This window comes from Salvia miltiorrhiza, chromosome 7 (genome assembly GCF_028751815.1).
Source record: "Salvia miltiorrhiza cultivar Shanhuang (shh) chromosome 7, IMPLAD_Smil_shh, whole genome shotgun sequence".
NCBI classification, from domain to species: Eukaryota; Viridiplantae; Streptophyta; class Magnoliopsida; order Lamiales; family Lamiaceae; genus Salvia; species Salvia miltiorrhiza.
In genome coordinates, this window is record NC_080393.1 from 10,793,404 (window position 1) to 10,806,688 (window position 13,285).

Consider the following 13,285-nt stretch of genomic DNA (forward strand, 5'->3'; position numbering starts at 1 on the left):
GAGCTAGAACTGATACTACTACCAGTAAAACCAGAACCTAGATTACCTCAGCATGTTCAACTTCATCAACAATATATACACTGCCGTCTCGTCCGATCCACTCTAAAGATGACCTTTGGGTACAAAAAACACACAAGCTACCACAGAAACTAGGGTGCACCAATGGAGATAAACCAAAATTTATCTCATAAGATAAATGTTTTACAAAGTGAAGAATGTTCACCTGCTCTATGTCAAAAAGCATATTAATATTAAGAGGGGTGGGCTCTAACCTACTGTTGAGAATAAAACTTAAGAAATAAAAGAATATTTCAGTATTGTATTACTGTGCAGTCAAGAATTACGGCTCATTGTACAGGAGCATTACACAATTCAGCAGCTCCTAGAAAAATCTCCTATAGAAATGATGCTAACTTTCCATAATGAATAGTGATGAATTGCCTGTTTAGAATTTTCCTTTCCAGTTTAAATCCTCTGAGCTGTAAGAATCTCCAAACTGATTTGTCCCATTTCTGAAATCTACACCCGAGTCCCCCCAACCATTTCCTATCGAAGCCATGGTGGACCAAATTTTGAATGATTCAACTTCTGCTGCCTGAAGTATTTCCTTCCCATGTCATGAGAACCCTCTTCTGGCTGAAAATTTGGATGCGCCGTTGAAATATTCATTTCCGGTGTATCCAAGCTACATGTCATTGTACGTTTTTTACCAGAGTAACGCACAGCATCATCTTGTCCTGTCTTTTCAAGAGGTTCACTAACACATTTAGCTAATGGCGATGACTGTTTTCCCTTGTTGCTGACACATGGAGGCAATGGAGGAAACGGGTGGAATGGCAAACCTGGAGCTACAGTCCAAACCTCAGCAGCTTCTCCTTCAAGGACCCCAGATTGTTGCACGAGAGAAGAGGGTATACCATAAGATACAGGCATACATGCAACAAATCTATCCTGTGAATCTGCCAATACAATGCTGGATTGATGCTTAATGACTGTCTCTCTCTCCTGGTGACTAGGAGCATTTGAAAAAGCAGCAGCTGGGACGATTGTGTCATTACAGGGAGTCGAAAACCCGGGAGGAGTATCATTGTCAACATTTTGTCTTCCATCACCTGACAAATTGGCTCTAATACCGGGATGCATGCATTCCTCCGGTGGGGTATCCCATCGACTCTTGCGCTTACGTGTTCTTGTTCCATTCGTTTCATTAATACAACCAGAAGCAGAGGAGTGGTCTAGGGTTGAAGTCTCAATACCAGATACAACCACTGGCAGCTTGTCACAACATTCTACTGAATCTGCATGTTTTCCACCTCGATCGCTCCAATGATCTCCTGATGATACTGATAACTTGCCATAGGTTGAATGCTGACGATATTCCATCTTCCCATCATCCATTTCCATGAAGCAATTTTTCCGGAGGGACCACGGAATCCACCTATCCCTGAAGTTTCGTGCAATTTGATGTACCTGAGAGCAGTAGAGGCAATAAATACTCCAGTCAAAAGCCCATCAAAGATGCATTAGTCCTTCAGCACCTTCTATCCATGAACAAACAAATTCTAGGTTGCAAAATACTAATCAAACTATAAAGTAACTATTTAACTTGTACATGGTTGCAGTACAACAGCAGAAGGCAGCTCCTGCTGACACTACAGATAAGGAAATCACACAGAAACAACATGAAATATTTCAAATTACTAGTTATGCACTTGAAATTATATATTTATATGCTGTCATCATGATTTTGGAAACAGTAGTTATATTCCGCACCACATTAAAAGAACACCACAAAATGCAGGACAGCAAACACACAATCCATTTCACTAGGTCATAAAAATCTTTGTATTCGCGAACCTAATGAAATTCAACACCCAATCAGAAAAGGAAAAGAATGTGCTGCAGCATGATTGCTCTCTTTTACAATAGCAATTATGGTCTGTCGTATCCGTACATAAGCTAGACTTTAGTTAAAATTTGTTGAAGAAATCTTTCAATATCATCCATATGTGTCATCCCTTGTGAAATTTATGCTATCAAACATGGACTTATGAGTGACTGAATCCACACCAAAATGGACGAAAGGTACCTGTTTGTCAGTATGTTCTGTCAGGGTCAATATTGAATCTTTGAAGCTGCAAGTACAAGTAAGATACAATTAAGAAATGCTCAGCACGAGACAATAAATTCAAAAGTAAAATCATGGCTAAGAGTGAGAGGATAAAAAAGGGAAAATGTATCATGTATGGAAGTTGGAGAAATGTTGTACTGTCTATGAGAAAAAGCGAAATGGATTCTCATATGATAGTTCTCCATAAGAATAGCTAAAGCATTATTTTTCAGTAGGCAAGAAAGGTACGAAACATAGACATCAAAAACACAAATAAGGTGGTATAATTGGGAACATGATAGCTCCTCATCAATCACAAATCAGCACACTGATTATTGTGCATGTATATCGCAAATGTAAAGCTCTCACATTCAGATATATCAGCAAACCATAATAGAGCAGTAATAGGTGGAGAGATTTTCTTCACCTTTCCACGCCAGGACGAGGTGGACCTCCGGTTATGTGCTCCAAAGTAAGGATCTCTCTCATCGCAAGATATTCAAGTACCTCCACACAAAAAACAATTAAGTCATTCATTATATTACAGGCACATATGTGTCACAGCCTTATCAGTGGTTACTTTTAAGACTTATATCATATGTTACTGATTGAATTATAATATACTCCCTCCGTCCTCCAAATAACTTCCTATATTTCCTTTTAGGGATGTCCCCCAAATAACTTCCTATTCATTTTGGGACATTACTCACCACTACTAATACTTTATTTATTCTTACTTTTCAACCTTTCACCATTCCCAATGCTAATTATAACACATTTTCACCACTTTCAATACTAATTATAACACTTTTTTCCCACTATCAATACACTTTACCAATTTTTTCTTAAAACTCGTGCCATCCCCTACTAGGAAGTTATTTGGGGGACGGAAGGAGTATAATATAATATTCCCTTTCATCAGGCACCATATAGTTTGAACAATTAGACATTTTGGCTGATAAAGTAGTCATATGTTTACACCAAAGAACTACCACGCATGCATGCCTATCAAAGAGCACGTTTAAGTTCTCTTGCATGTTTGCTGATAAAAGAGAGTCCACATATGTGAGTCCTAAGAGAGCAACTTCTCTAGGAACTTGTATTTCCATTTTCCATAGCAATTATGGAATGTTCACTTAAATGACTAAAAACTATACATGTTTAACAAATTTACCTTAAGAAGCTTGCGCAGAATTGGAGTCTTAATGAACTCTATTCTGTACCTCTTCATTATGTTGTGTAACATCTGCAGACCTATTAACCAAAATCCACTCATTGTGAAAAATAAAGTAATGTTACAGAACACCAATAAAAATGTTAACAATTTGTTGGCAACAAAACACGGAGTACCATTTTTGTTGATGATATCAACCAGAACAGTCCGAGATTTTGTCTTCAAGAGTGCATCCAAGATCATTGAAAGATCTCGATTACTGGAAAGGAGATCAAAATGCATCAAGCATCACATGAGTAAATATACTGACTTTAGCCCATATGACACAACTAGAACATGGGGACTACAACATATTTGGAATACCTCTGAATAGCTTCACCGTGCCCGTTGCTCCCAAATGCAGCTGTAAGAAACAAAAGTTTCAAGTAACCTCTTGAGGCATCCTGTTAAGCCATAATAAAAGAATTAGGAAGTGGACCAGGACCATCCAGAGGAACACAAACCATGATCAAGTGCATAAAAGAAAACTAAAGAAACAGATGTAGTAAACACAAAGCAGCAATTGCGTGTAGGTTCAAGTAAATACTAAGAGTTGGTAGAAACCAAGGAAACGGAACTTGTACCGTAATGTCATAAACAAGAAAGAAAATGATGCATAGATGCATTAGCAAACTGGACTTAAAAAAACATGAAAGGTTGATGGAAAGAACCAGAACTTACTTTGCGCTTGCTTATTCCACCTTCAGTATCCAGCAACTCATTTAATTTCCCCTCAACTGCAGTCATTTGGAAAGACATTGCAGTGCAATCAAGCATATTACCCAAGAAAACAAATAAAACAAAAAAATGGAAGCATTAAGCAGATGGTCGTACCTGCTTCAACATGACTGTTAAGGGGAAGGCCTGGTGACTTTCTAGATTTGTGGCGTACTGCATTTAACTTTTCCCCATCTGGAGTCTTTTTATCGTTCACAACATTAGATTTAAGTTTCCCTTTTCTAATTGAAGGTGACGAATGAAAAGTCTTTGCATGAGAACCAGACTTTGAATATTCCTCCTTTGCTCGCGTAGTGGCAAATTTCAACTTTTTCTTAGATTCAACTGCCTCAGGCTGCAATTTTCCAGGTAATGTAGTAGTTGACATCTTCAACCCATTATTAATATGCAGAGTCTTAGACATTGTGCTGTTCACAGATTCCTCTGGCTGGAGAGAAGCTACCATGAGCTTAACTGGAGAACTGGTTTGGTACAGGAGGCTCTCAGATTCAGCCTTTAAAGTAGCTGATCCAGAACTATTCATGGACTCTTCAGTAGTATCCAGAGGTGTAAGAGCAGCATCAGAAGCAAATTCATTACCAATAGAATTGTCAGGTCCGTCTTTATCACGAACAGTCATGTCCACAACTCTTGTAGCAGCTGAAGTGTTAACGCATCCATTGGAAGCAGAATTGATAACTAATTTTTTAGTTGAAGTGCCTGAAGTGATGCTCTCAAATTGAGCAGCAACATTAACATTCTTCTTTCTATATCTGTCTTCTTCTAGCTCAGCCTTACTTTTAATTTCTTTCTCAAACAAGGATTGTGACATTATGTCAGTCCAATCATCATTCATCTCCCTATTTTCACAGATCATAACAGGTTCTGCATATTCGTCATCTGAGTCTTCCTGAACAATTACTTCAGATTTTGTTGGATCACCACCTATATAGCCTCGGCAATTAGGTGAGCCACACACACATTTCTTTGCAGCAGCACCGAATACACGCACATAATTGTAGTCAAATGTTACCTCTTCACCCTGGAATGCAAAAGTAGACAAAAACCAGCATGTTCATCAAGATCTCACCCGCATAGACTAATATAGCTACCGGTATTAGCAAAAATGTGAAGACCTTCTATCTGAGTTTCACTTTACAGAGAAGTAACCTGAAGCTTATGTGTTTGTTCAAACCCCCAAGCTACAGAAGACATTCTAGATATTATTATTAAACAAAAAACAAAACCCTCATAGCAGATACACTTCATTTCCTCTCCCATATTCTTCTAAAGAACAGACACAAACAATGATGCAGCTCAACTAGGCCCGATAAATGATTCATCAGATATCATTACCTTTTTAATATCTCTAACAGCAAAAAGTCCAACACAGACTTCTCCATTCACCATCCACTGTGATCATAAAAAATGAAATGTCAAAGATTAGTATTTCTAAATCCCTTGAAGTCATGCACCTTCTTTTCTGAAGTTACAGGCATGGAATAAGCAAACACAAATATGATGTAGTTTTTACGTTTTAACTAATTAAAATTAATAATAGGATCAGATAGTAGAAATAAGATGTTATTTAAGTGTAATGTGAGCTCCTCCATTGGTCAAGGATCTACATTTTTAGGAAGTACAATGATCACACGTAATAATTTCTTGAAGATGCAAAAGTTCTGTACGGCTTCACATGAAACATCGACAAACACACACAAATTGGGGAGGAAGTGGGGGAGGTGAAAGCCATACCCCGTAGGAGGGGAATGCATGTAACTTGTTAACATGATTAGACTGAATAATATTTTTTACAGATCCATACCATAACCTTTCACATTATACTGAACCTCTGAAATATATGAAGAATACACATATAAGAAAGGCCAAGCTTCCAGTAATACCTTTTCTGTCCGGCAGTTAGGGTCACAACTATGGTTTATAAAGCGGCCCAAATTCCCTTTAGCACATGCATCAATTACCTGAAGCAAAAGTAGCATATGCATCAATTACCTGAAGCAAAAGCATCAAATTCCAAGAGAACATGATAACAATACACAAATTAACACCACCAAATATCATCAATCGGTCACAAACTCTTTCTAAAATTGGAATATGCACTTTGTCATCAATCTCAGACAACTTCTATGTACTCGAATACAAATATGTTTGTGCCCAAGCATTCAAATGAGTCAAGATAAAAGTAAATCCATAAACTTTAGAAAATGATACTAGAGAGAGCTCCTCTTCATCATTGGAGCAAAAATAAAGAATGTAAACATTTAAATAAAAAATTGAAGAGCTAATAAGATAACATAAATCAATGTCCAAAAATCAGCCTGCCAAAGTAACACCAATTAGTGAAGACTTGGAAACTTCAACTACTTTGACATTCTCCACAACCCATAAAGTATAACTAAGAAGATATTATAAACATTTTTAAGTAGAGGGTATCTCGAGCCAAAGATTGGGCATTGTATGATGCCATCTAACTGGAGTAGGTAAAAAAGTAAACGAAGATACACATTAAAAGAAACATCAGCAACGAGAACTGAGTCAGAAATCAGACATAAATCATCATGGTGACATTAGAAGAATGTTAACAGCCCCAGGATGTTAACACATTAATAAGGAGGGTATGGTAGCAAACCTCACTCCCATTCAGCGTCATAAAGTAAAAATGTTTATGCCCCTGTAAAGCATACTCTTTCTGCCTGGCTTCATGAGTATGGACATCAAGTACCTGAAACATCCATAACTCAAATATTTAAGAGCTGAAGTTACAGTTCAAAGTGCTTAGAATCTGCTATGACATAATATGCTGAAATCTAAAGCCCCACCACACCATGATCTGTGGCTTCAGAAAGATTAATGACTAACTATTTTTGGTAGTTAGCATTTCTCAGGAAAAGAAAGTGACACAAAAGAAATACCATGAGACAAATGCTCATTGTCAAAAGGAAACATAATCAAGTGGAATCTTAAATCATCTCTGAATCCACATGGAATATCATCAATCCATTTGAAGAAATAAATGCAAGGTCACTGACCAATCTCATAAGTCATAATATGCATTATTGACTAATTCAGTCTAGTAGGTAGAATGCTAGTACTTGGTCTGATATATTTCAACATCAAAAGCCAAAACTCTCAAATATGGACTCAGTTACCTCTCCAATATATTCAATGAGAAATTGTCCTTCGGAGATATCCTGAAGTGATTGGAGACCAAAACCCTTCTTTCCACACCTTAGCCACTTCAGTTTTGCATACGTCCGTTTTTGGAACTGTAACAAAACACAGGGTTACTACAGTAACGAAATAAAATTGCTCAAAAGTTGGAAAAATATCAAATGTTTGGGCACCTGCTGATTCGAACAAAGTTCACCACATGGACAAGTTCCTCGAACACACTCAATGTTTAGAATCCGGTTCAGGCATTTAGCTCCGCAGCCCATTCTTCCATCGGATGGAGGTTTGCAATGGCAAACCATCACCTGTTATGCATAAGTGAAATGCAAGAGTGAAAATGATATCAGGTCGATAACACTTTGGACTGGGAAAACTGAAAAAATAAAAAAACTATATGTGATGTATAAATCACATGTAGCACAAATAAAAAACCAATTGCTTATAAAAATAACAGCCATGCACTTAAATGCACCAAGATAGGTACAGAGACCTTATAATTTATAGGTAAAGATGTTCAGGCAATGCAAACTGCTTGCATCACTGGCTTACACAGATGTCATAAACATAATTCCAGCAAATAGTTTACAAAAAAGTAACAACGGAATTATATTTATGTGATAAAAACCAAAATCAACAAAATTTGGGGCATGCACATGAACAAAGCTAAACACTCACCTCATCGATGGTCTGAGTTTTGCGGCTTCGGTGGAGAAACAAGTTTGACTTAATAAGAGTCCAAGATGACTGTTTAGCAGCTGCCAATATACAGTCAACTCAGAGTCAAAGCTTTTTTTTTTTTTGGGGGGGGGGGGGGGGGGAGGGAGATTTCATATACAGATGCATTCAAAATCACAAGGGACAGAAATGTTATAATGATCAGATTACCTGTTGATTTGCTTTTATTGGATTTTGGCTCACCAGCATCTTCATCACAGGAAGCATCAGATATTTCCAGCTCTTCATTGATTTCAGAATTGGACTTCTCTTGAGGAATTGAGCAGTCAGCAAAGTCTTTATCAGTGTTATCCTTGCAAGTCCTTCAAATAAGACAGATTCCATAAACCGCTATTTCCTATACAGTAAACTGGATTGTCATCTAAAGATGTCTAGTGACCACCATAACCCTATGAGGCTCGAAAGCCAATCTTATCAGCCCCATTATTATTATCAAGAAACTGCTGAACACTTTTAAGTTTGATCTACTAGAAACAAATATGACTCATAGTTGCCCTCAGAACAGCCAAAATATGGTTAAGCATTGCTTATCTGTGGCTTAGACAGCCATGTCTATTCAAATGTAATCAAGATGTAATTTCTACCAACATTTCATGTATGAGATACAAATAACAGCTGTCACAATTATTTACCATTGACAGTTTGTTTGCTCAATTTGATCTGCAAGTGTAGCTGGTATCCGCCGCCATTTTTGGCACTCATCACAAAGCACCCATGCATTCCTTGGTAGAGCGTTCTGACCCTTTAGCCAACCAGATGAAGATACAAAGCCTGATTCAGAAGGATGAGTGCTAATGTCTCCAACTTCTCCAAGATCAGGTAGTGTTTGATTTCCTAAAAAAGTCGACTATAATATGAGAAAACATATTTTCAGTTTTTCAGTAGCGCACTAATAAGATATAAGACAGAGGGCTCAGGGCACAACATGATCTAAATAATATCTTCAGGTTTGTTGGTTTTCTGCCTTGGGTTCATCTGATAAGGTACTTCTTACATAAATTATGATATACACAAACTTAAACATGTACCTGCTTCCATATGGCTTCCCACTCTGCTAAGAACACCACTTGCATCATCCTTCGCATCAATTTGAAGCTTAATTACAATGTTGTTTTTATCTCCCTTCTTTCTAGAGGATTTGCTTTTCTTTTGGGGCAAATCCAATATACCACTCTTGCTCTTGCACCCTCCCTTAGCCCTCGAACATTTAAGGAACTTTTTCTCATTGCCACAAGAAATTAATGACTTGTGGGCCTGTGATTTTGAGGACTCAGTTGCATCAGAAAGCTCAGGAGAAGGATTCAATTCAAAACCACTGCAAACTTTCTTTGATGTAGTACAAGGGGCTTCTGAGTTGGTCATCCTGGCACAGTCTGCAGGACAACTGGAAATTATGTCATCACATTTAGACATATCCCCTGCTTTCTGCATTGGTCCAAGACCTAGAGGTGCTCTAACTTTATACTTGGTTTCTGCACCAGTTGTCTCCTTTCCTTTTCTAGATTTCAATTTTGGGAAATTCAAACTTGAAACGCCAGCTAAAGAAACACCAGCAGTTGAGTTTGCAACGCATTCCCCGTTACTTCTTTCCAGTGGCATCATTGGACTATCTTGCAGATCCTGAATATCTCTCTCACCAAGTGGAGCATCAGGAACAGAATTTATAACTTCAGAATCAGGTGATGTTCCTGGATCTGAACACCTGTTCTCAGTGAGAGCTCTGAAATTTTCCCCCTCGTCATGATGACCGCTTAATGTACTCAAGGATTTATTTTCTACACTACATGTAACATTAAGATGTACACCCAAAGCAGAAGCATCAGAAGTTATCACATTCTCCAAGGGAAAATCTTCCTGAAACTTACTTTCACTTTTTTCACATGAACCGGAAATGCTTTTCTCTGAACTGTTACAATTTTCAGCCACGTTAACCACACCACAGCTTTTATTGCCAAATTTAATTTTCAAAGAGATGCGACCAGTTGGAGTGGAGCTTTTGCAGGCTGCTTTTTGACTTGTCTGGTCCTTGAAAACATTGCTCTTCCCTTGACTACCTCTTACTCTCCCTATTGTTTTCCCATTACCTAAACATGGGTTAAGCACATTGTTTTCTTCAAAAGTTGGTAACCCCACAAATCCCCAAACAGAAGATTTAGTCCGCTTGGAGAGTAAACTTCTTTTTCTTCTTGAAGTCTGCAAGGACTTCAAATCGGACAGTGAATCTTTCTGGGCAATCACCCTACAACTTCTTGATGGTTTCTTAGGATCATCATTATGGCTTAAGTTAGCATAAGTATTGCGAGAACTATTCCTCCGAGAAGATGTGTAGACAATAAGATCATTTGATTTTTGGGTCCTCTCAATTTCATCAACAACCTCAGCTTCACCATTTCCATCTCTAGATGGACCCTGAACCATCACAGAACCAGAGGAATAATGTGTACTATAACTTTGTCCCTCATCGGGTCTCTGTCCTTGCAGATTAGCTTCAGAAATAGAACCAATAGAATCACTTTTGATAGGGCTATTTGCCATGTCATTCCCCAGCAATGGTTGCTCAGCAAAGTTGATGGAACCAAAAGGTGAAAGAAGACCATCAGCGGCTGAAACATCTGATCTGAGCATTACAGCAGATGATTCATCATCTCTCACATGAGTGGATTCATATGGTGCGGGAGACGCATACAATTTTCCAACGCCAAAATCAAGATCATCCAGAGATGACGATGCCCTGATCTCACCAGCATTTTCACCAAAAGACGTCTCAGTAAACATATTATCCAGTTCACTGAGATTTTGGATATCAGGAGAAGCCTAAGCAGCAATACTCAAGTAACCCCTATAATCATTTTCCCTAGGCTTACAGCGATTTATTTTACGCTGATAGCACAGGGTTGGCTGAATGCAAAATCAATCAGTATCTAACCGCCGAGAAGAAGAAGCCTGCTAGAAGCACAATATATGACAAGATTTGGTACCTCAATTACACTCTTCTCCAACCGCGTCAGATATGTATCTTATTGAATCTGGGCAGAGAATGGTTATGGATTAGAAAATGAAAATGAAAATGAATAAAGAAGTTCCCTAAACAATAGTAATAAATACTGCAATCCAGATTCATGATATCACGTTATCAACAGATAAACCACAATAACAATGTTATGTTACCAACACAAGCATCTAAAATTGAATAGGGCCACTTACATCTTCAACATAGTGATTAGTCTAGCACATTTTCTCAAGAAAGATAGTACAATTTACATCATCAAATAAGAAAATACTCGGGGAGTTAAAAGCTCATTCTCTCCTGGAACTGGGAAAATTTCTTTCCTTAGAAATGTCTCAGATATATAGCAAATGCCAAACAAGAAGAGAACAGGGTGGGTGTTGATAAAGTTCTAAGCGAAGATTCTATCAAAGCTACATTAGCAAAATTAAATGCACTAACTTAAAAAGTGAGTCCCAGAACTGAAATCATTTATATGTCAGCAATTAAATGAAGCATAATTAAAACCCTCCAAGCACCATATGCTAATAGAGAAAGCTAAAAACATGCAACCGTAGCACTACTGGTTCTCTAGAACCAATCAACACATGCTCTCATGTATGTGGAAAAACTTTTTTAACATATAACCTCTCTATGTAAGTCTCCAACCAATAAGGCTTGTATAAAAGTGGGACACTATCAGCGGTAATAGAGACGCACCATGAGCTAGTGCGCACACACAAAACTAAAACCTAGAAATTATAAATATTCAGACATAGAAAGGTAAGGTCTCAAAGTCCTCCTTACCACGTCATGTAAAACACCAAAAACCACAAACATACAGGCGTAAACACGTGGAACCTCCACCACTCTCCTCATGTGGTAAGGACGGCTGCAAAGTACAATTGGTCAACTACAAAACACGGCGTCTGCTAGAGTCCCCCCACCACACCCTTGTACGCACACAGGAAACCACAAACAAGCAGCCACAACATACTCAAACTCTCCCTAACGCACACGAAAAGCTACAATCAACCAAGCAAATAAGCGCACATACATTGTTCACAATCACGGATTAATCATAAAATTAGAGAAACTGGAGCTGAATTCCTAACGGCACATCATTGCAAGTAAAGGGCATCCACAACAATCAAGCCAACAAAACAGAGCCCAAAAACCCTAAATGCGAGCAAAATCAAAACCCTAATTTAATAGATGAAATTACCAATGCTGAATCACGCAGACCGACTAAAACAATCAAAAGTCACGGGCAGATAAAAGAGGGATAATCGTACCTGAAGAAACAGGACAACAACCGAGGGATAATTTCGAATTTATCAGATTTATCGAAACAAACGTGTGAATAGATACATACGACTGCTGTATATATAATATCCTCACTGCATGTATTTGTGTGCGTTTTAGAGAGAGAAAGGGATTGCTTGGCGGTGTCAGCAACGGTTGTTAAAAGGGAAGAGGAGAGAGAGAGTCTTCCTACCAAAATATGGAGCCTTTTTATCCATCTTGTTCCCACACACGCAGTTTAGGTACAACGCTGCTAGGACAAGGTACAAGCAGCCTTTGCACGGATCTTGGGCCTTGCACACGTGGCGAGTGGGGGTATCGTGGGAATTTTACAATTTAATGATTCATTATTTTCCCTTTTTCTCTTTTCTTGTTGCTACTCTGGATAATGAAGTTCTTGTCGTTTTCAGCGCTCTTAAAAAATACTTGTATTTGTATATTCTCAATATTTATATCATTCATCAGATATTATAAATATCCTCTTTTGCTTTTTTCAAGCTCTTTTTTGGCCATTGAACAATACTCGGGCCAACCCGACTCAATTTCTCCCTTGACCCGATAAGCTTACATGCTAAATGCACGTTGGCTAGGCTTTATAAATTTGGATAGTCAAAGTATGATTATTTAGGAGTTTGATATTTCACATTATTAATTAAAAAGATTCGGTATAAAACTAAGGCCTATCTTATTTCACTATTCATTTTTGAGAAACACAAAACTTGAGTACAATCAGGTGTATCGTACAATCAAATTGACATGTATCCAAACCCTGACCCGCATCATGATCCAAACACGCATTTTGATTCAAATCGTGTAAATGACACAATTCAGTTATACAAATGACACCGTCTATAATTGATACTATTCGATTATATAGTGTCATTTTCAATCTTATAACATCATTTTTAAAATATTATAGTATCATTTACAATCTTATAGTGTCATTTATATTTCTGAATAGTGTCAATTATGCAATGTCATTTACAATGTTATAGTGTCATTTGTATAACATATAGTGTCATTTACA

The 13,285-nt window shown here is 37.8% G+C and overlaps 1 protein-coding gene across 3 annotated transcripts; it reads right to left on the reverse strand.

Annotated features, from left to right (window-relative positions):
* Positions 1 to 163: 163 nt before the first annotated feature.
* Positions 164 to 12,662, reverse strand: LOC130992537 (histone-lysine N-methyltransferase ASHH2-like). Of its 3 annotated transcripts, XM_057917204.1 has the most exons (20): positions 12,249 to 12,662; positions 11,761 to 11,845; positions 10,946 to 10,993; positions 8,996 to 10,865; positions 8,600 to 8,801; positions 8,118 to 8,269; positions 7,908 to 7,987; positions 7,406 to 7,537; positions 7,211 to 7,327; positions 6,691 to 6,783; positions 5,945 to 6,022; positions 5,397 to 5,453; positions 4,158 to 5,082; positions 4,005 to 4,060; positions 3,648 to 3,727; positions 3,461 to 3,543; positions 3,285 to 3,364; positions 2,538 to 2,617; positions 2,086 to 2,135; positions 164 to 1,466 (listed from the first exon to the last, which is right to left on the reverse strand). In XM_057917204.1, the coding sequence occupies exons 4-20, from the start codon at positions 10,740 to 10,742 to the stop codon at positions 547 to 549; spliced, it is 4,932 nt and encodes a 1,643-aa protein (XP_057773187.1). In that variant the 5' UTR covers positions 10,743 to 10,865; positions 10,946 to 10,993; positions 11,761 to 11,845; positions 12,249 to 12,662; the 3' UTR covers positions 164 to 546. The 3 variants fall into 3 exon arrangements, with proteins under 3 accessions (XP_057773187.1, XP_057773186.1, XP_057773185.1); XM_057917203.1 differs by lacking the exon at positions 11,761 to 11,845; XM_057917202.1 differs by lacking the exon at positions 11,761 to 11,845 and having other exon boundaries at positions 8,996 to 10,993; positions 12,179 to 12,662.
* Positions 12,663 to 13,285: the final 623 nt, after the last annotated feature.

Bases quoted from the DNA above. Each gene is read 5' to 3' on its own strand.
- LOC130992537 (XM_057917203.1), bottom strand. From the start codon at position 10,742: ATGTTTACTGAGACGTCTTTTGGTGAAAATGCTGGTGAGATCAGGGCA. The intron at 7,988-8,117 runs GTAATCTGATCA...GTATATTGGCAG, and splicing joins CAATAAAAGCAAATCAACAG to CTGCTAAACAGTCATCTTGG. The intron at 6,023-6,690 runs GTTTGCTACCAT...CTTTTGCTTCAG, and splicing joins TGACGCTGAATGGGAGTGAG to GTAATTGATGCATGTGCTAA.